The 22,257-nt window shown below is 39.9% G+C and overlaps 4 protein-coding genes across 5 annotated transcripts; 3 read left to right on the top strand and 1 right to left on the bottom strand.

The window, feature by feature from the left end:
* Nucleotides 1-6,741: 6,741 nt before the first annotated feature.
* On the top strand, nt 6,742-9,664 carry LOC108598073. Its single transcript, XM_033293443.1, has 6 exons — nt 6,742-7,217; nt 7,272-7,405; nt 7,453-7,676; nt 7,727-8,301; nt 8,808-8,961; nt 9,034-9,664. Exons 1-6 carry the CDS (start codon nt 6,742-6,744, stop codon nt 9,511-9,513), a joined length of 2,043 nt encoding a protein of 680 aa, XP_033149334.1. The 3' UTR covers nt 9,514-9,664.
* Nucleotides 9,665-10,622: 958 nt separating this feature from the next.
* LOC108598480 (spermine synthase) lies at nt 10,623-13,575 on the top strand. Of its 2 annotated transcripts, none has more exons than XM_017985132.1 (4): nt 10,623-11,017; nt 12,415-12,523; nt 12,786-12,908; nt 12,974-13,575. In XM_017985132.1, exons 1-4 carry the CDS (start codon nt 10,730-10,732, stop codon nt 13,555-13,557), a joined length of 1,104 nt encoding a protein of 367 aa, XP_017840621.1. In that variant the 5' UTR covers nt 10,623-10,729; the 3' UTR covers nt 13,558-13,575. The 2 variants fall into 2 exon arrangements, with proteins under 2 accessions (XP_017840621.1, XP_017840619.1); XM_017985130.1 differs by lacking the exon at nt 12,415-12,523 and adding an exon at nt 11,660-11,771.
* Nucleotides 13,576-14,542: 967 nt separating this feature from the next.
* LOC108598071 lies at nt 14,543-16,285 on the bottom strand. Its single transcript, XM_033293543.1, has 3 exons — nt 15,128-16,285; nt 14,871-15,019; nt 14,543-14,816 (listed from the first exon to the last, which is right to left on the bottom strand). The coding sequence occupies exons 1-3, from the start codon at nt 16,280-16,282 to the stop codon at nt 14,564-14,566; spliced, it is 1,557 nt and encodes a 518-aa protein (XP_033149434.1). The 5' UTR covers nt 16,283-16,285; the 3' UTR covers nt 14,543-14,563.
* Nucleotides 16,286-20,532: 4,247 nt separating this feature from the next.
* Nucleotides 20,533-21,872, top strand: LOC108598987. Its single transcript, XM_017985763.1, has 2 exons — nt 20,533-20,667; nt 20,725-21,872. Exon 2 carries the CDS (start codon nt 20,823-20,825, stop codon nt 21,849-21,851), a length of 1,029 nt encoding a protein of 342 aa, XP_017841252.1. The 5' UTR covers nt 20,533-20,667; nt 20,725-20,822; the 3' UTR covers nt 21,852-21,872.
* Nucleotides 21,873-22,257: the final 385 nt, after the last annotated feature.

The following is a 22,257-nucleotide window of genomic DNA, read 5'->3' as shown; positions in this document are numbered from 1 at the left end:
TTTTATTATAGCATGCAAACTTATAATTTATTTCATTAATAGATAAGCCAAACAATGAATTAATTTAAAAGCTAATCAGTTAGCTAATAAAACTGAATATCTTTATACAATCTTGTGAAATTATGTACTCAATATTAGAGCAGAATTGGGTTATAAGCCAATTAACTGCAACCCTTTTGTATTTCATTACCATGTACAGTGCATAAAATTTGACTAACTATATTTCCCATTTGTGCGAAATTCGTTCTTGTCGTAAATTTCATGTCTAAATAAACTATTTTAATATGTTATCAAGAAGAAACTTATAATTTTATGTTGTATATTGTGTGTGCTTCAAAAATTTTATGACTTCTACTCTGCCTTAAATTTCCATATGCAAAGCATTGACTTTCCAACCCCCCACACCCTACAAAAGTTCTGAGCGCAAACTATTAAAGAGTTGGGCAACTCTCAGCTTGAGATTTTTATGTTAGTTTGGGAATGGGAATTGCTTAAAGCAACTTGATGCTCGTAAAAATGCCGTCACCCCAAAGTGTCAGGCAGGCAACTTCCTTTCCAATAAAGGCAATTTATCAATTTAACACTCAGCTACTTTTTTTTTTTTTTTTTTGAAACAACAACAATTCCCCTACTCTAACTCCCCAAACTAAACCAAATGCCTGCGCCGCTTGCTGTCCAAGCTGAGAACGCTAATCACCCTTAAAATTGTGCGCTGCGTGTGCGTAAACCGGAACGTAGGTCAGACAAACTGATTCGATATTCCATCCTGACTTATTGACATCGACAGACGGCTTGGGGCAGTTACTAAAGCTATAAAGAACTAAATTTAAACAGCTCCCAGCGCATTTCATACTAAATCAATTAAAATACCAATTCAGTATATACTGTAACTATTTGAAAACGACGACCCTGTGAACCAAATGCGACCTGGGCTCTACCTTTGAGGCAGACCCAGCATAATTTATGCAAACACAGTTGGAGTTTGAAAGGGTCGAGTTGATTTTTTTTATTTTCAAATTGATGACATTGCATCAGCTGAAAGTGTTTGCTGTCCATATATATTGTACAATTTTCCATTTTCCACTTTTCCATACACGTTTAAGTGCTCTTTGTTGTGCGGGTTTTCTGTTTTGGCGAGTTACCCAGATACAACTGCAGCTGATCTACCTGATGGTGTTTGCTGGCCTATCCATCTACCTGGCTACCAGTTTCAAATGACCCCGCAAATTATCCACAATGAGTTAGCCCTTGGGTTTTTCCACATTTGGCCAAGCACGACAATCCCCTATAAAAGTTAAGTGTTATGGCTGCAGTCATAAAGTTATCCCTATAGGTGATTTGTCTGCCTAAACGTAAATATGTTTGAGATTTTCAGAGCTAATCTCCCAAAGCAATTGCAGCTGCTATACACGAATTGATTTCCCAAAGTTTTCTAATGCCAAAATAATTTCCAAGCTTAGCTGAAGATATCATTTGAAGTGCTCAAACTGTTTGCAATCCTTTTGGAACGATATATTTGAAATTTGTTCTAGTACTTTGAATTGATTTAAATTGAAATAGCAACTGTCATGGAATCAATCAGTTGTCAATTATTTGCTTAAACCTTTCCAAACGATCTACTCAATCCTTTTGGAACAATCAATTTGTTCTATACATTTAACTTCCAAAGTTGTCAAGCTACTTTGGTAAGCGAATCTAATTTTCAAACTAAGACTTAACATTGAAGTAGCAACTGTCATAAATGGAAACAATCAGTTGTCAATCTTTTTCTCTAAACCTTTCTGCACGCTCTTTTCATATTTTGTTCTAATCATTTGCCTTTCCATCAAACATAAGTATATCATTTATCATCATATTGTTTGAACTAAATTGCAAATGATGAAGATCTTTTCCACTGATGGATGGATCACAATATATATGATATATAGAAGCGACCTTGCTGATAGGCACAATTGTAAATGGGGACGCCTATCGGTCTGACAAGATCTGTCTAGTGCTTTGTGTTCTGTGTGGCTGATAACAATGCAATTTTTGCTATTGTTTAAAATGCCTGTTAACAGTTTACAGTTTACACAACAAATATTTGCCAACAGCAAATCAAACTAGTTGATATGACAAGGGTGCAAATTGATGGAACTAAAGTTGTTTCAATGCCTATCTAATTGCCAACGACAAAATGTCTGACTGTGTGCCAAAGCTAGACGAGGCAAAATATATAGTATGAGTTATACTATTTATCAACAGTTGAGTTGAAGAATATTAAATCAATATTTAACGGCTGCTAGGGCAAGAATGCGTCATGGAGTGGAGCGAGAGTCAGAGCTAGGCAGCGGAGTGGGAGTGGCTAACTATTTTGCAAGGTCGCGTGCTTATCGCTCAAAAAAAAAAAATACTCTTTGCACTTCATAAACGAAAGACGATGGCGTGATATTCAGCCCACATGTCAAAGCAGGCGTAGACAACAAGGAGACTACGATTTTGATTAGATCACTGAGCAATTATAGCCCGAGCAGCGTATTAACAAAAAGAGAGGCAGCTACGCAGCTAGAGCGAGAGAGAGAGAGAGAGAGAGCGAGCGCGAGTTGTTATCAGAGCAGTGACGAGCCCTCAGCAGCTGCATAAAAAAATACTTTTGGCTTTATATATATAAGCATATATATTCAATATTGGCGTAAATTTCATCACTTGACAACCGTTTTAAATTTGAGTTAGACTCATATTACTCAGACCCCAGAATTTCGCAAGCTTTTTGTGCAGATTTCATGATAACGTAACACGTCAGTCTTAAGTTTAAAAAAGTAAGCAAAAATAGTTGCCTACAGATAGAACTTAGCCCTATGAGTCAAGCCTTGGGTATGACTCTTTAGCTTTTAATATATACAGTGCAGCAATAATAACTCATTGGCGTTTATATAACAAATCTTCTTTTTTTTTATATAAATGCTGCATTTTGTTGAAATCAACTTGCATAATAAATAAAAAAGCTTTTGATTGATTTTTTAACAAGTCTGATGATATAATAAAATTTTTGTTGTCGCTTCTTTTCACAATTTCGTTGATTTAAGCGATTTTTTCTAGTTTCAGTTTATGAACAAATGAAAAGAATACATCAAACATGAGGCTCGTTGACATGATTATTGTTTCAGCAAAGGCAATTTACTATAAAAAATTATGCAAATGTTAAAGTTATAACCAACAGTTACCCACTAATGTTTAGAAGTAGCAACAATTAAATGGGTTTGTTTATTTTAAGCAACTTGTTTAATCAGTTAAAAACAATATCAGTCAGTTGGAGTTCATTAGCTTTTAGCTTTAGTCATAGACCAATGAACTAATAAAATGAATAATTAAAAGCAATATGGAGCTTAAAATTAACTTTTTCAATTAAATGTTAATAGAAATCTCTAGAGAGTTAAAGCGAAACAAAGAGCTATGAAATTATTCAACTTAAAGTTTATTTAGTGTTGCTTTTGGGGCTCATGCCCATCTATTTATCCCAGCTAATCCACCCTTTACACTAAAAATCTCTAGCGTATTTGCAACCGTTGTTAACTGACAATTGTGATTATATAAATAAAAATAAATCGAAAAAAAACTACTTAAACGTCAGTTGAGTTTGCGAGTGAAATGAAAATCAGTAAAATAATACTAAAGAACGATTTATCAGCAAAAATGGTTTGTTGTTGCTTTATTTTTATTTTTTTTACTCGCTATACAATTGATTTACATAATGAACAAAAACGCGCGTTCCGTAGCCAAACCCTCCAAATGGCAAATCAAAACCCCTAAACTCATAGAATTGCGAATGCTCTGTGCATTTAATTGAATACTGATTAAGTTTTATTCAATGAAAGCAAGCTGCACACACAATGTATACTATATATATATATTGTATATACTTTGTATATAGTCGCTGTGTATGCATAGATTAGTCATTGATATGGACAACGTTGCGTATACGCTTGGCACATTTCTAAACGTGAATAATTTAATAATGCCTCATTAAGATAATGAATTTAGTTCAAATTGGCAGCTGATACTCCACAATATGCCGACACAAACATGCATTAATCTATTGATTAACAGATGTCTAGTTATATGGTAATTAAGTTTGTGTGAACATAGCCATGTGCCAATGAAGGCTTCCAAGCCAATATAGACTAGCGCACTAATTACAGTTTCTAGAGCACTAACTAAGCTAGTATATATGCTATATTTGCAAAAGGCAAAGCACACAGCACACATTTGACACACACACACATTTGATTAATTAATTTGTAATCCAAGAGTTCACACAATGTATAAATTTTTTGGTTAGCAGCAAAACATAAATAAAACAACTAGCAAAACCAGTTAGTATTTATTTAGTTGTTCCCACGCATTGGTTTTAAACTTTGTCGTGTGCAATATTTACATAAAACGCGCTTTAAAATTTGTTAAAATAAAAGTTTATTTATAGCTCTATATTTATTTAAGGTCTGTCGCTTGTTTTTGTTGCGACAAACTTTTGTGAAAAATATAAAATTCAACAGCTGTTTGCAATTTAGTTGGGAAAATGTTCTTTTCGTCTTTTTTTTTTTTTTTGCTAAGGCACTGGCAATTAGTTGGCTGTGAGCTGGGAAAATTATTTGCGAAACGCAATTCTCAGGCAAAAGTAAACAAAATAGAAACCAAAGCATGGAATTTGAAATTTCACACTTTTGGCAAATAGGCTTAACAGCATTTTAAACAGTAGCACACAGTCTAACAAAAACCCAAAGGAACTGTTGCAACGACGACGACGCGTGCAACATATGACTGCTCATAAAGATTTTTGTAGAAAATCTCAAGGAAAATCTCAGCAAACGTCGCTTTTCAAATGTGTCAAATGTAAACAAAAGCGCGAGAGAATTCGCTGCCAAAAGGGCAAACCAAAACCCAAATACAAGAGCAAACCCATAGGCAGCGCACCGACTGTGCAACAGCAACAACAACAACAACAACTACCTGTGTGCTCAGGTTTGGGCCATGTTGTTCTTTTGGCCTGGCCTGGCTCGGACTGGACTGTAACGAATGGTACCTGCAGCTAATGGCTAATGGCCCGACCGCGCAACCGACATAAATCCATAAAAACATAAAAAGAAAATAATTAAATTGCAATTATGTGCAAACAATTCCAAATCCGGAGATTCGGAAAAAGTTAATTACATGACAATAAAGAGCAGAAGTTGCCACAGACTCGACACCAACAAGCGCTCAGACTCAGTCCCAGACCCAGACTCAGACCCAGGGCTTGGGCTTGGCTTGGTTTTTAGGGCACAGGTATAAATCATGACGATGTGTGTGTGTGTGTGTGTGTGTATACATCCGCTTGGTCAAGCGAGAGTTTCGCATTGGTATTGGTCTCTTTTTTTGGCTTTCGTTCTGAGCTCAGCGTCTCTGAACTTAAGCTGACATTAATGTCTATTTGAATGTGGCTTCTGGTTCTGGTCTGCGTCTCTTAATCGGGTTTGGGTATTTCGATGGTTTTTGACTGATTTAGCTGCTGGTGACATTGCGTCTCTATATAATCATTAGCTCAACCCAAAAATTGTCTCTCTGACTTTTGATCACAATTTACTGATTCGCGTGTCTCTCTTGGCTAATGAAGACAAACATAATTAGCTGCTAGCTGCGTGGCGAGGCATGGGCCATAAAATTAGTGCAGCTTTGAAAATGTAGCGTAGATTTAATTTTCGAATTATGCATGAGAGAGTTTTAATTGCAAAGCAAATATATTCCAAGTAGTCTATTAACTTAATCAACTGTTGTATCGCTAAGAGCTTGCAGCGAAGTTGATTAAAAAGATATAAACTTTGGAGTGTTGGAGTTGTATATAGGCTTATGAATTTGGTTGCATAGTTTTCAATAAATTTCGTAAACGTAGCTTTGCCACTTTGAATTTAAAAACAAAAAACATCAAACCAACGATGGCAATATCGATAGTATCGATTAGCATATATTAATATGCAAGCATTGAACTTATCTAAAAGTAGCTAAGTAGCTTTGCTGATCTCAACTGATCTGAAATCTAAAGTGTTGCTACGAAGTTGCTTAAAAAATACAAACTTAGAAGTGTTGGAGCTTAAAATATGGTAAGCTATATAAATTCTAAATCTCTTAAATGTTTACGCTTGGGTTTGGTATATTTTTAACTCGAATATTTTTGTTACAGCTGCATTAGTAAACAACAAACTATCGATAGTATCGATTAGCATAAATTAACAAGCATTGAACTATCTCTGCTGCTAAACTTATTGCCCAACTTTGTGTATTTCAACTGAGCTGAATTCTAAAGTGTTAGAGCGCATTTGATTTGTGGACTAAACTTGTGAAGTCTTCTAAATATTTAAGGTTAGCATAACTTACCATGAACTGGATAACAAACCAACTGAGCTCAGCTTGTCTGTCCAACTTTTGTGATGAGTCATGAAACCAATTAGAGCCAACTAACAGGCCCATATGCTAAGCCTATCAAAGTCTTAAGTCTCACTGCTATCAACAGTTAATTGGAACAAGAGCCAGCCAAGTTTAAATGTTAGTAAATCAGGTCAATTGCAGGTGCATGCAACTAGTTACAACTGACACTTGCTGACACGAGTTCAGGCAAGTTTAATTAGTTCTGCATATTAAATGCATAAACAAAGCCACGAGTTTTGCCCAAAAAGCAGAGCCAAGCAGCAGTCACAGTCAGTGCATAATGTTTGCTGCTGTCGACAGGCTATGGCCATGCAACTGATTGTGAGCCAAACTCAACTTGTCGATGGCTATCGAAGCAGTTTGCAACAATTGCTGGGGCATCTGCTGTGGACGTCGCAGCTGCAGCGCTGCTTTGCTGTAATCAGCGATGATGTGCATGCGGATATCTATGAGCGAAGCTTCTACGAGTCCACACAACGCTGGAGTGTGCCGTACTTTATGCTGCGCATCAATGCCAGCGAGGATTGGTCTAATCCCAGCCAGCAGGCGCAGCTGCTGCTGCAGGCCATCAAGTCGAGTGGCTGTGATATGCATGTGCTGACGCTGCTGAATGGCTGGCAAGTGAAGCAGTTTATTAAATATGTCTACGATAATCGTGCACTGAATATGCAACAAAGGTTCATACTGTTGCACGATGAGCGGCTGTTCAGTGTGGATATGTTGCATGTATGGAGTGTTTTTGTTAATGCAATATTTTTGCAGCGTCAACAGCTCAACAGGTGCGTGGCATTTACAATATAAATACATATATATTATATTATATATATCTTTAGCTTTAGCATACATAGCATTGCCTATCCGGGCATTTTAAGTGGCATATTGCTGCTTAAGCAGCTTGGACATTGGACCAAGGGCAAGCGCATTGCCAGCGCTCAATACTTTGCAGACAAAACCAGCAATCTAAACGGTTAGTTAGCAGCTGATTTAGTATCAAATTAATAGTTTTAGTTGCAGGCATGTCGCTTATGATTGCTTTGGTTGAACATGCGCCCATGGTGCTTTTGAATAAAACCACAAACAAATACGAGGGTGTTGAAATTGAAATTGTTGCAGCTTTGGCGCAAACTTTAAATTTCCAAGCTGTCTACTATACACTAAATGAAAGCGCTGCTGCTAATTGGGAGCAGCTGCCGCAGTCTAACGACAGCTCACTGCCAGCAGGACTCATAGGCGAGCTGGTAAGCTTACATATTTGTTTATTATTTGCATTTAATTTATTGTTTGGCAGGCTCAGCATCATGCACGTTTTGCCATTGGCGACTTGCATTTGTTCAGCAGCTATGGGCCGCATGTGGAGCTTAGTTTGCCACATAGCGTTGAATGCTTGACTTTTCTAACGCCCGAATCCTCTGCTGACAACTCCTGGCAAACATTCATTCTGCCCTTTAGTGCTGGCATGTGGTTTGGTGTGCTGCTCTCGCTTTTCGTTGTCGGCAGCATCTTCTATGTCATCAGTTTTCTCAATTCGCTGCTTACGCGCCACAGTCAGCTGCGTTTCTTTCGCTGCCTGCGCCGACGCGCTACTGCGCAGCTGCCACAGCAGCGCTGGCAGCGTTTGAGCTTTCGTCTAGCGCTCAGTCGTCGCCACAAAGCGCGTGCAGCTTTGTTGCAACACGATCTATTCGATGACTATGCCACTTGCCTGCTGCTCACCTACAGCATGTTGATGTATGTCTCGCTGCCACGCATGCCACGCAATTGGCCACTGCGCGTGCTAACGGGTTGGTACTGGATCTACTGCATCTTGCTGGTGGCAACATATCGCGCAAGTTTCACAGCCATTCTGGCTAATCCCGCTGCACGGTAAGCAAATGAAACGAAAAATCCCCAACAGTGCCACACAAATTTCTGAATATCCTTTAAGCCAAATCATAGATTCATATTTCATTTATTTATATTTATTTTACTGCAACAAAAATTAGTTTTTGATTTAAATCAATATGCAATTAGCCAAAACATATATTAAGCTTATACATTTTTTATATCAAAAACAGCGAATTACACATTTTATTATTAATACTAATATTTTGCTTTATACTAATTCTTTTGCAATTATTTCGTTAAGTTTCTTTTAATAACAGTTTTTAAAGCATGAGGCAGGCAGATTGTTTCACAAATGAGTAGTAAAGATAGCAGAGATATTAGTAATATACATAAATAAAATAAATAATATACACTGTTAAAACGTAAGCTTAGCTTGTAGCTCTTCTCTTTAAAAGAAATATCTCTGTCCGCTATTGAACTAGAAACTGCTTTTGGATTGTTTTGTTACAAATGCTATAATTAAATCTAATTTTTGGTTATTCTAGTGTTACCATAGACTCACTGCAGGAACTATTACGCACCCGCATACCGCCCGTAACCGGCACCGTGGACAATAAACAGTTTTTTCTGGATGCCAGCGATGAGCTTGCACAGAAAGTGGGCGCACAAATGGAAGTAGTGCAGCAGTTCAATGATCTGGTAAGGGCAGTTAATTAAATACTATAAGCTACTTAATAAGTTTTATGTTATTTTTATTTTTATACTCTGCAGCCGGAGCGCATTGCGCAGGGTCGTTGCGCCTACTATGATAACGAGTTCTATCTGCGTTATCTGCGTGCTGCTGATGTTACCCAAGGCTATGGATCGTCCGCTTTGCATATTATGCGTGATTGCGTTGTGCAGATGCCAGTGGTGTTGGGGCTGGAGAAGAACTCGCCGCTGAAGCGGCAAGTCGATGGTTTGTTGCAGCAGCTGCGTGAGAGCGGATTGATTGAGAAATGGCTGCGTGATGCAATAGAAATGCTGCCAGCCGAGGAGCAGGCGCCACAGGAGGCGCTCATGAATTTGAAAAAGTTCTGGAGCTCGTTTGTAGCTTTGGGCATTGGTTATCTTGTCTCGATTTGCGCCCTGCTCTTGGAGCACGGCCACTTTAGATATATTGTTATGAAGCATCCAATGTATGATGCGTACTATCCTAGTCTGTATTACAATTTTAAACGTCTTTATCCAGATGAACGCATAGCTAAATAATTTGTCTGCCATCAGCATCAGCACTTCAGCACAGAGCCGCAACGTTTGCATTTCCATAAGTAACGTCATATATCATTAGAGTGACCTCAAGTACCCAAGCAATGTGTTAAATTCAATTTCAAGAAGTTTTGAATTCTTTCCATCACTTTACATAAATAATAATTGTTTGCATTGTTTATGTTCGTTTCTAGATTAAGCATCATCTTGTGTTTATATATTGCAGTTTGAAATATTGATATCTGAAAGCTAAATACTCGTAAATATTCTTGGCACTTTTAAGTGCCCCAGACTAAACACACAACAGCATCAACAAATCTATTCTGAATTTTATCAAGAAATAAATGAATTTGTTATTTATTAGGAAATAATAAAATAACTATGCCCATTGGTGAAAACCCGCACTAGTACTTTTGCCATACAAGTTTAAAAATACATTTTTTTTATAACAACTTGATGAAATGTTGCTGCCACTAAGTATGCAACAGATTGTGGCAACAACATTTTGACCTATCTTGTGTTGTGTGAGTTCAATATTCGACGACTGCAAATTTGTGCTAAACAAACTCATTCAGTTTATAAAAGAATCAAAGAAACCAGTATATTTGTTATTAATTATTTTAATGTTAGCAGTTTGTAAATGAAAGTGGGTAAATTGGGAATGAAAATATTAAATAGTTATGGCAATTATAAATAAGCGCTTTATATATGCCAACAAATAAAGACAAATATCTAATTATAATAAGCAACACGATTAATACTGTTGTAAATAAATATTTGCATTTTATATTTTCAAAATTAACGTATGCGCAATATTTGAATTCAAACTACCCGCCAACTTGACAGTGTAATGGAACTGCTAACAATTGTAGCGAATGACAGTGGCAGTAACGCAGTCGATAGTAAATTGTACTGGATGACAGTGTATTGTAAGCAGCCAAAATTATACTTGATGGCAGTGTCAGTGCAGCAGTTGAGATGAATGGCTGTGTCGAAGTCTCTGCATGAATTAATAATTTGTTAAAACGGCAAGTGTAGATAAATAATTAACAAACAATTGATTGAGTTTGCTAACTATAAACCTTTATTTCGCACATTCATTTGCAGAGCACAACAAACAAAAAAGTACCTTAACTGTGTGGCGTACAAATTTGACAAAAACTTTTATATAAACATTGTGTGCAATTGGAAGCCGGCTAACAAGAAAAAAAAATTTGCAATGGCAGCGCAGACAATACTCTTTGATTTTACATTGAGCGCCGAAAGCCAAACAACAACATCTGCCCAGCGCCAAGAGGTGGCCAAAGTTATACGCAGTGAATTGGAGCTGCTGTTCCCGCAGCTGGAGCTCGGCTACGTCTTGGAGACACCGGAGAATGGCTACTTTGCAGTGCTGCACGAGAACAAGGAAACAATTGTGACCATACGTATTTTCAAGCAAGGTTTGCTAACTATTAATGTGGAATACTATCTGCCTGATGGCAAGGAGCCACTCATATCCTTTGATGTAAGTACATATGTGTGTGTGAGTGTGTGTGTGAGCAAGGGCAAATTACTTGTCTGTATGTGTGTGAGTGTCTGCCCCACGTGAGAGAAGAGCAGCGGTGAATGGGGGCGCGCAAGTGAAATTGATTTTTCATGTCTCGCTCTCACTGTATGTGTGTGTGTGTGTGGGTGTGTCACATGCACTTGACCGTTGTTTTGCTTTGGCGGCTAAACATTTTGTTTGTTCCTATGTCTGCACTCTTCACAAGTTGGTCAAGGGCAGGGACAGGGACAGCGGCCAAGGGGATGTTGCTGCAACATTTGGGGCAAGCAGCCAAGGTCACAAATACATTTATGAAAGCTTCACGTATTAAACCGTCTGAAGGCAGCATTTTAATCTTAGTCCACGTGTTAACTTAATCAGCTGTAGTACATTTGTTTGCTTGTATGTGTGTGCGAATGTATAAATTTTGTTGAATTTAGCAAACGCGGCTGTGCAGCTGTCAAATACTTTCCTTTTTCATAAATCTTTTTTTTTTGCAATTGAAACTATAAATAGTTGGCTAGCTGTGCTGGCTATATATTTAGCGAGAGTTGCTACTAAAGTTCTATATACATATGATTTTATTTTTGATACACCAACAACAACTAATTTAATTTGCAGACCTTGCGTACAATGGAGCTTATCTTACGTCAAAAATTAGATTCTGATCGATCCAAGTATTTACCGCCGATTAAACGTGGTGGATATATTGACATATATATGACTAGCTCAGGTTGGTCCCAAGTACAATATATAACTACAAAAAGTTAGTTTTTGCTAGTTTCATAGTTTCTATATAATGCAATAAAAAAAAAAAAACCAATTTGTGCAAATTCTTTCATTCCAAAATTTGTAAACTGCCCAAAATTAAACCCCAAGTGCAGTATATATTCTTCTATTTAACTATCAACTATATATGCAGATCTGAGCTGGATTTGCAGTCATTATAAATCGGTTTAGCTTTCCCCATAGAAATTGCCTTTCTATTCCGTCAGTTCATGCATGTTTAGTTTCGTCATCTTAGCTAATCGCAGCTGCTAAGTTTTTATAATTAATTTTTATATATATAATTTATTTTTGGTAATTTATTTATTTGAATTTTTATTTTCATACCGAAACCTACACGACGTCTTTGGTCAACATGTCATCATGACTATCATTAAAACTAAATCAAAATGCAAATAATTAAAAACAAAAAAAATAAACATGTGTAAATCAATTAAAAATTGTTCGTACGCCCTATGCACATGTGTCACCGTCACCTGCCCGCTCGCCACCCGCTCGTCACCCGCTCGCTCGTTCGCTTCGATCTCATGGTACCAACACCACCACCACCACTTTGAACATATATGTATACCACCTATATGTATATGCAGACTGGCAAGCGTCTGGAAAATGCCATTGCCTTGAAATTGAAAGCCCGTTCGGGTCAGAAGTTGCCAACATTGAAGCGCGGCGATGTCGCCAGGTATTTTCCATCGTCAGGTAATGTACCCACTCTCTACCTCTATCACTGTCTACTTAATTGGAAATCATAGAAAGGATGCACCAAGCATGTTACATACAATCATATGAGCATAATTAAATATTGATTTTGTTTAATTGTGCACATTTTATTTTTAAACTACTAACAAATCATTGCGTTTAGCATGTGTCTATATTTCTAGCTTAACTTGTAGTACTCTGCACACTTTAATTTAATCAATTTGCTATAAATGCATTGCTAATTTTTTGTATTATCCAACAGATGAGCGCATTATCGAGTATGATATTGATAAGCTTGTGTATGAGGCACGTTCGCCTTTTCAAAAGATTCAAATTATGCACTCCAAGACGCTGGGCAATATGCTAATACTCGATGAATTGCAGAGTAAGTGCCAACAATATCGATTAGTTGCTGTTTAAAGTTCAAGGCTCAAACCTCTTTGCTTACAGATATTGCCGAATCGGACTTGATTTATACTGAAACGCTGATGGGTCGCGGCGTGGAGAACTATGAGGGCAAGGAAATTTGCATACTCGGTGGCGGCGATGGCGCGCTGCTCTATGAGCTGCTCAAGGAGAAGCCCAAGTATGTGGTTATGCTGGAGATTGACGAGCTGGTCATGGTGGCCTGCAACAAGTACTTGAACTCCATTTGTGGCGATGTGCTGGAGAAACGCAAGTCGGACAACTATGAAATCATTGTGGGCGACTGTGTCGAGTATATGAAAAAGTTTATCGAAGATGGACGCAAGTTTGATTATGTCTTTGGCGATCTAACCGATATACCCATATCGGGTGCACCCATTGGCGAATGCTGGGATTTTATACGCACTATATTTGAGCATTCGTTCAAGCTGCTCAAGCCCGATGGCAAGTTCTTGACGCATGGCAACGGCACCAGCTGCTTGGAGTCGCTGGAGCTGTTCGAGGAGCAGCTGCGCTTGCTTAAGCCCAAGGTTAAGTATACCACAACCAAGGCGTTTGTGCCTTCGTTCATGGAAGAATGGCTGTTCTATCAAGTGACCTTCGCTTGACCAGCTCAACAGCAACTTAATACGCGACGACGACAGCAAGCCGACAAACCAACACATTTAATGCTGGCAAGCAGCAATAATTTCAAAACAAATAACACACAACATGCTACATCCATGCCCGCCACGCACAACAACAACAACGAGAATGCGACCTTAGAGGTCCTGGAGCCGCTTAAACTGCACAGCTACACCGTGATACTGCATGCGGCCCAGCAGCCGCAGCAGCCAAAGAATCTTAAGAAACGCCATCAGAAACGTGTGCACTACCATCATGCGCTGGTTTCATAGTTGAGGCCACAACACGACTCGCCAAACGTAAGAAAGAAACTTAAAAGACAAACATATGCAGACTATCCCAACATCAACATCAACATCACACACTTCCAATGGCTGTAACTAGCATCAGTAAACCAAACCAAATATTAAGAAAAGCCCCACACATAAATGCATATTATTTAAGTTAGGATTTAGTTCACACACAAACATTGATTTAAACAAAAGAAACACAAAAACTTAACCTAAGGCGAACACGCAAGAAATGTTATGTACTTATTTCTGTTATTTAAAATTATATAATTTAGCATAATGACTTGAAGTATTTTCATATACAATATATATATATAAACTATATAATATAACACATATATATATGTATTAATTTGCAATTTCGACACTCACGAGTGTGTTAGTGTGTAGATGTAGGCTAATGTGAGTGTGAGGAATGTAGCAGTCACTTCAAACAAATGTTTTAATGTCAAAAATAAAAAGTCGTACGCAATTTACATATGTTTATTTAAATTGAAGTTTCAAATTTAATTGTTAATTTGCGTCTTGTGCGTAGCGCACAAATTTTAAATAGCGCGCCTAAGCTACCGTTTGACAACACTGCAAGCCAGTGCTGCCCATAAGGCAGCAAGCGCTGCTCAACAGTTGCGCAGCTGTTGACACAAACACAAGATGGCGGCACTAAATATTAACGCACGAAAGCTAGATGGCAAATAGTTAGCTAATTAAAAGAAATGAATTGCTGCAGCCGCTTAAAATACGTTAATATGCCGTTGCCATGTTTCCAAATTAGCTCAATGAGAAAGAGCGTAAAGCTTAAGCCTGCACCGCAGCCAAAAATACCAAAAGCATAACGACACTCAGTTAGCCCAATAGAAACAAAGCCACCTACGCCGCTCTCACATTTTGGCTTCTGTGGTATCCACTTGCGCTCCTCACGATTCACCAGACTCACCTCACGTTGCCAGCGTAGTCTAGCATTAAATAAAATAGAGCTAAAGCTAAGCATATGCGTAAGTTGTACTCACTGTCGCCTAAAGAGTTCCTTATAGGGAAAGTTCTTGCGCGTGGGTATGGCCAGCATGGGCAGTTGAAACGGCTCCAGCTCCATGAGTCCGCACTTTTCGGGCTCGCTAAAGGTATCGCTAACAATTTGATAGCCCGCTTGCAGCTCCACCTGATAGCCAAAGAGACCAGTGCGCATTTTTTCCATGCCCAGGCTGGGACGCATATAAACATGCTCACCCTTGATGGCAATTTTCTTGTGGTACAAGCTTTTGGTAACCGGATCCGTAGACTCTGTAAAATATATTTTATTGTATTGCGTATCCTGCACGCCAATTTCAAGCGGCGACTGCCCAAGATCTCCCAGCGATCTGATGGCATCGGACGGACTCTGCAGCAGCGCCACAATATTAGCTGAGAAGGAGGTGAAGAGAAACACTGCTGAGACAAAAGTGGTGAACACTATAATGCGAGCTGAGCGATTGCGCACATTGACATAGAATCCTTGCTGGCACATGGCGCCGAGCACAAAGTTCAGCGAGTCCAGATAGTGCATATCGTGGTTGTGTGGCGAGAAGAACATTTCCAGCAGCAGCACGACAATGGTGACAATCAGCAGAATGAGTATGGATATCCAGACATCCAGCTGAAAGGGCATGGAGAATATGTTGGCCACAGCGGAAAGCGGCGGCTGTCTGAACATAATGCCCGCACGCACGCGATAAGTTTCGGCTACAAAGCTGACCAGAGCAATGCGATCCAGGCGCATGAATATGGCCAACTGCGCAATGTCCAGTTCGTAGCGCTGAAAACGACCCATGAGACCATCAAACGAGCCATTCGGCTGACGCCAGCCATAGTTGACCGTTTGAAAAGTATTGTAGCTAACATTCAAGCGATTGGCCAGCTCAAGCATTAGACGATGATTTACTTTGGATATGGTGTCAATATGCCGCATGGTTAGATCCTCAATGTTGGTAAACACATCCGGAAAGGCAATGACTATGGCTGAATTAAACACAATGCCCTCCAGATTCTGTCTGTAGCTAATGGCGGAGCCAAATTGCTGCAAAGCGTGCAGCATATGCCGTGGCTGGCGCATATGTTGAGCGACTAGACGTAGCTTGAGCGGCTTCCAGGCGGCTACCTTATAGATATCAAACAAGCTGGCAGCCAAAGGCGGCGCAGCGGGATAAAACAAAACTCTAACTTCGCTGTCGGGTGGTATAAAAATGTCCGCATCCTGCAGCAGCTGCAGCTGCGTCAAATCTTGTGTTAGCAGCAACCAAAAGCGATTGGTAGTGAAATAATTATGCTCGGAGGCTGCAGACCAGCGTAGCAAATTCAAAGCGCAGTCGCTTTGAAATTCAAACAGTAATATGCCCAATTTGTAGTGCAATGCGGGCAGCCTAAAGTTGATAGCCCAGTGGCTCATATTGTTGGCTTCAAAGCTGCTGGGCGGCGGCGCCTCTGGGTAGTCAGTTTCATTGCTTGCTTGGCTTAGATCATTCAGACAGTCCGCTGTGCTGATCTGCACATAGAAATTGTGCTGCTGTAGTTGTTGTAATAGCCCTGGCAATTGGCTCTGTGCTGCTGTGTTGTGTGTAGGGCTCGTAAATTTTCGCTGCTGGCCAAACAGGATATAAGCAACAACTCACCAATGTCTGCGTGACAAACAATCAGCATCAGACTATGCACGCCATGCTGGCGATAGTAAGCGACTAGCATATCCGGCAACAGATTGCGCCATGAATTCAGCTCCAGCTGCTGCTGTGGCGCGTCTGTTGCTGCGTCAGCTGCCACTGACACTTGCTCTGACAGCAACAGCAACAGCAGCAGCAACAACAACGTTGCGTAAATAAATGACTTCATGTTGCGCGCTTGGCGTTTATTGCATTGAATTTCCACAGGACTCGGACTGTTGCTTTTATACGCCGCAACATTAACGGTATTTGTATTGCCATTGCCTCAAAAAAAAATAAATAAAAATGCCAGCAATTGCATTAAAATTATGCATTGATTGCTGCCGTAATATTTTCAGCTCACTTTACTTGCCATATTACGTATACGTCGGCCGAGCGTAATTTGTCGCGCAATTTCTGACGACAACTGCAATTGGTCAACCGTTGGCGTTTAATTGCTGCTGCAGCAAAGTGGCAGCCAAAGTCAATTACGTGCAAGGACAGCAGCAACTCACAGTCAAGTTGCCTCTTTTTTTTGATTTTCTCTACTTTAAACGTAATTGCGCTTAAATTGCTAAGAAGTGTAGTGAAGTCAACTGCTCTGAGCACTTCAACAACTTGCCACAGACGTCGTTTTAAAGTTGCCGCATACTCACAGCTGCTCTGATTTGTCGTAGCGCCAAAATAAATAAAAACAGCAGAGCAGAGCGCAAAATAAAAATCCTTTAATTGATTTGCAGCTTGGCAAGCTTGTTGAGCTCAATGTCCTGCTGAGCAGCAAATTCGTTTCGAGTCTACAGACACAAACGTGTGATAAGCTGTATAACGGTTGTTTGTTATCCTCACATTCTCTTTTATCTTGTGGGTGTGTGTGTTACGCCTACAAGGACAAAGCCAAACGCTTCAATAACTTTGCTCACTTTTAATTGGGTTTTTTTTCTTCAATAGTCAAGGCTTTGCTTTAGCTACATGTGTGTAGCATCCTGTTAAACTATTTGCTAATTGCTGCTCAAGCTCTAAGCTGTTCAACTCTTTTGGTATTTTAAACAGTAACTTAAAATAATTGTGCGTTCAGTATTGCTGCTACATTAATCATTAGGTCTTGCTACTTTTCTTTTGTTTATGCTTGTCATGTAGCATTACTTTGTTAATTTTCACGCTTTGCTTGTTCACTTAATTTTTCACTTTTACTGCTGCGTGTCAGGTAAAAACTTTTTCATTTCCTTCAAGTCATGACGAGCCGCAAAGTTATTCAAATTCGCAACTAGAAATTCGGTTTGCAAGCACAAAGACTAACACACACACACACACTCACAATCAGCAGCAGCATCAGCAGCTTAGTTGCTAATACGCTTGTCTGACTTTATTGAGCGTAAGTCAATGTAAATTCAACTGTAATGCTTTGAGCAGCAGCAGCAGCAACAGCAGCAGCATCTACTGCAATTATCGGAGATCTTTCAGTTGAGTGCACAGCTGTTGGCCTCATTTGCATTTGATAATCGCCATGATGATGCTGCTGCTGCTGCTGCTGATGATGAGCAAAGTGCTTGTAAGCCGCTGGCAATTAGCCAATAGATTTCAAACGTTCACTGCATGTTTAATATGCAGTGTGTGGTGTGTTGTGTTGTGGCCTTAAGCTAAATTGAAGTGCGCTCCGCTTGTTGATTATGTAACCACAATACGCTACTTTGTGCTGCCTTTTAGCTTTCACGCCTTTGAAATACATTTAATCCATCATTGCGTTTGCCAGTAATACGACGAGTAACCCACGCCCACACACGCGCGCACAAAGGAAGACAAACTGTCAGTCAGACACTGCGACAGTCAATCGTTAGCCCCGGAGCTTGCGCCACTGTCCACAGCTTTATTGACTCACGCTTTCAATTTGCTTGACGTCCATTCACACAACCTGTTGAAAAGGTGCAAAATGTTCGCCTGCCTGGCTTCTTTGACTATCGCTAAACAAACACACTTTGGCAGCCTTATCAATCAAAGGCATCTGCTCTAACCTCATGTCTGCCCTGCTCCCAGACACACCCAGGCATAATAAACGCCCACACACACACACACATACACACATATGTTATTAATATGGCCCATTTAGATGAGACGCCCTTTATTGATGGCACTTTTTTTATGTTTGTATGTTTGTATGCTTTATACGTTGAGCTGCTATACACTGTAAAAAAATAAAGCTAAAGCTGCTTGTATTTTTAGCACTTAAGTTTAAGCATTTTAAATTTATAGCATTGTATTAAAAACTACTGTAAATAAAACATCAGCATTGGTTTACTTGTCTTAATTTTGTTTAACTCATTTTTTTATTGATTTAATGAAATCACAAATGTTTATTAAGACTCTTATGTGTCTAAAAACGTTTAACACGCTTTAATCGCAATATTTTTTCGTTGAGTTAGAGTTGCTTAAAGTTTGAAATTAGCAAAACAAAAGCATTTTGGCTGCCTTTGGGTTTTAGTTATAACTTGCTCAAACATTATCCGATTCCGTTTTATGCTCGTATTAAGCATAAAAACAAAGTTGCATTATTACAAGTGTTGATATTACAACTTTAAAATTGTTCGCTTTTTTGAAAATGAAGCCAAAATCTTAAAAGTTTTAAGACTTCCATATTTGAATGCAGTTTTGTTTAGTTGAGTTTTACGAGTCCAACAAGGCATAACAACTCTGAAATCCGACGTTATTTCTCTGAGTTAGAGCTTTGATATTTCTTGTTTTTTATTTTACTATTTTGTTCATAATTTTGCAAACTAATCTTTTAAAGCTTTCAATTTATACTCATTTGAATTGTAATTGTAACGCTAATAAAAAATTGAATTTTTTCTTGCATAATTTATTGCTTTAAAGTAAAATAAAATATTTGTAAGTATTTTTTAAGTATTTTTTGTGTATTTTATTTGTGCTAATTTTTTCTCAGTGCAGTGATGAAGTTAAAATGCTAAAATTGAGTGCGTGCCTTGGCATCTTTGGAGCAAATCCCATATTGGCCATATTTTGTTAGCGGTTTAAAGCACATTGAAGTGCTAATTTTAATGCTTAAATGCACAAGTCTGAGCATAGGAGCGCGCTTTGGCTATTTTTGCAATTATGCCAATTATTTGTAATCAACAAGTCATTAGGCCGCCTGATACTTGAAATTTCGTTAAGAATGTGTGTGGCCAGCTGCTGTGGCCGCGGCCTGTGGGCCAGCTTGGAATCTCAATTAATAGGCGTTGGCCTGCGTTAAGTAGGAGCTGCGTTTTCCCAAGGCGCACATTAATCATTATCTGGGGCACCAAGAAGCGCTGTAAGCTCATTTATCTGAATCAAATCAATTAGCGAACACCTTGGAGCACTTGGCAACGGCAACGGCAACGGCAACGTTGGCACTATTGTTGGCTCGTTTTGCTTGCTCATTCGTAAATCTAAACAAATCATCAATTTTCACAAATTATATGTCTGCTTGTGTGAGTCGCTCTCTCTGTGTGTGTGTGTGTGTGTGTCTTTGTCCTTTTTGTGTGCTGTCCTTGGGCCTAATTGCTTGTCTGAGCGCAGCTTTGCTGCTGAGTTTCCTGTTGTTGTCCATTTTACATTTCATTAATTAATGCCAATGTGCCGTCGACATCGAACTTTGACATATTGAGCTTGCTTTAAAGTTTTTTTTTGTGTTATTTATCAATTTAATATTTACTGTGCCATTTAAAGTTTGCACGCGAGCGAAAGTCGTGCTAGCAATGTTACGTATACGCAGCGTTGGATTAGCTCCGACTGAGTTTAAATATTTAAACAGTTTTTTTGCGCGCTTACAAATTATTTACCACTACACACTTGAATTGAAGCCACTTGAGTTGATAAGCGGCGGCGGCGGCGTTGGTTTGTTTTGTTTTTGTGGGAAATATTCTCATTATAGCGCGATATGTTTATCAGCTGATGCTAAGACAGCGACAACAGAGCCTATTTAAGCATGGCTAATACAACGACAAACAATCAAAAGACAACATGAAGAGCTTGTGTTGTTTACTGCTGCTGCTGGCTGCCTCCCACTCCGCCTGGGCGCGTGTGGCGCAATCCCCACTCGAAGACGAACTCGAGCTGCCGCCCATTGTGGAGCAGTCTGAGCTGATCGAAGGTCGTGCTGCAGGTAAGACGGCTCAGTAGTTAACTAGGGCAAACATATGCTAATTAACAGTTCACATAGCCTGCAGTGTAACCATACGCGGTGGTCTGCCACAGCCTCAGCCCGTTTATTTGGAAACCAACTCGGAGAACTTTTATCCCTTCAACGATGTCGGCGCTATGGAAGTTGAAGCGGGCAAAACGCTGCAGCTTTGGTGCCCCAGCGGCTTTGCCACGCATAGCGCCAATCTGCTGACCGCCAGCTGTGTGAGCGGCACAACCTTCAAGATCGATGGCAGCAACTACGAGTTCAAGGAGCTCACCTGCAAATCCTGGCCAGGCTTTGTCGCTCTCAAAACAGGCGCCATCTGCAATGGCGGCATTGTGATACGCGTTGGCTTCAAGATCAGCGAGTCGCGCTTTGCCGAGCAAATGCAAATCTGCTTCAATGAGCAGGAGGAGGTCACGCGCTATACGCGTCATCAGCTCTTCCCGGGCAGCAACTACTACCAGACTGGTGTGGATCGCATTACCTTCCAGACTGCTGGTTTCTTTGGCGGCAAGAACGTGGACAAGCTTTACACTCAGGCCACACAGCTGGAGACCATCAACAAGGATCTGGGCGGCAATGCGGGCCAATATTTTGACTCCGCCAGCAATGTTTATTTGGCACGCGGTCATCTGGGCGCAAAGGCTGACTTTGACTATGCGCCCGAGCAGCGCGCCACCTTCCTCTTCATCAACGCCGGTCCACAGTGGCAGGTGTTCAATGCCGGCAACTGGGCGCGCGTTGAGGACGGCCTACGCTCCTGGGTGTCCAAGAACAAAATGAACGTCAACTGCTACACCGGTGTCTATGGTGTCACCACGCTGCCCAACAAGGATGGACGTGAGACGCCGCTGTATCTAGCGCGTGATGCCAACAACAATGGACTCATTCCTGTGCCCATGCTCTACTTCCGCGTCGTCATTGAGCCCTCCACGCATCGCGGCATTGTCTTTGTCGGCGTCAACAATCCTCACTTGACAGAGGCGCAGATACGCAAGGACTACATCATCTGCAATGATGTCAGCGATCAGGTCAACTACATTAACTGGAAGAAGACGGACATACGCGCTGGCTGGTCCTATGCCTGCGAGGTCGCCGATTTCCTCAAGACCGTCAAGACTTTGCCCGCGCTGACCGCCAAGGGTGGTCTGCTGGTCTAATACGCTTATCAATTGAATTAATAAAAGACTTTTTATCGTATATTAACATTTGCAAAGCTAATTTTATGCTTATCACGCCTCCCGCAGCGCGAGTTGATTGTCGCTTTAACTTTCGAGTAGCTGCCTGAAGTGCTGCGATGAGATCTGCAGATCTGCAGAGCTTTCATTATTTCATTCACAAGCAAATAAACAAATAGTACTCTACACTCTAATCAAAAGTATCAAGTGGCTGGCAGTAGTTATCAAACTGAAGAGACACACCCACTTTATTTAGCAAACGTGTACAGTTGGATTCAATAGCGAACTTCCAAGTAAAGTTGCACTCAAATCAGTTTACAAAAGTCTAAGCAGGCAAAATATATCTTATATATCCCAACCATATTAAATAAATATGCTCTTAAGTATA

Source organism: Drosophila busckii, chromosome 3L (genome assembly GCF_011750605.1).
Source record: "Drosophila busckii strain San Diego stock center, stock number 13000-0081.31 chromosome 3L, ASM1175060v1, whole genome shotgun sequence".
Lineage (NCBI taxonomy): Eukaryota > Metazoa > Arthropoda > Insecta > Diptera > Drosophilidae > Drosophila > Drosophila busckii.
The sequence above is the reverse complement of the archived record's forward strand: the minus strand, read 5'-3'. Positions and strand labels throughout refer to the sequence as shown.

Coding starts and splice junctions, on each gene's coding strand:
- LOC108598073 (XM_033293443.1), top strand. CDS start 6,742: ATGGCCATGCAACTGATTGTGAGCCAAACTCAACTTGTCGATGGCTAT. Junction 7,677..7,726: donor CAGGACTCATAGGCGAGCTG/GTAAGCTTACAT, acceptor ATTGTTTGGCAG/GCTCAGCATCATGCACGTTT. Junction 8,302..8,807: donor CTGGCTAATCCCGCTGCACG/GTAAGCAAATGA, acceptor TGGTTATTCTAG/TGTTACCATAGACTCACTGC.
- LOC108598480 (XM_017985130.1), top strand. CDS start 10,730: ATGGCAGCGCAGACAATACTCTTTGATTTTACATTGAGCGCCGAAAGC. Junction 11,018..11,659: donor AGCCACTCATATCCTTTGAT/GTAAGTACATAT, acceptor TTTAATTTGCAG/ACCTTGCGTACAATGGAGCT. Junction 12,909..12,973: donor AATACTCGATGAATTGCAGA/GTAAGTGCCAAC, acceptor CTTTGCTTACAG/ATATTGCCGAATCGGACTTG.
- LOC108598071 (XM_033293543.1), bottom strand. CDS start 16,282: ATGAGCCACTGGGCTATCAACTTTAGGCTGCCCGCATTGCACTACAAA. Junction 15,020..15,127: donor TTACAGAGTCTACGGATCCG/GTTACCAAAAGC, acceptor TTTGGCTATCAG/GTGGAGCTGCAAGCGGGCTA. Junction 14,817..14,870: donor AAGGAACTCTTTAGGCGACA/GTGAGTACAACT, acceptor ATTTAATGCTAG/ACTACGCTGGCAACGTGAGG.
- LOC108598987 (XM_017985763.1), top strand. CDS start 20,823: ATGGAAGTTGAAGCGGGCAAAACGCTGCAGCTTTGGTGCCCCAGCGGC.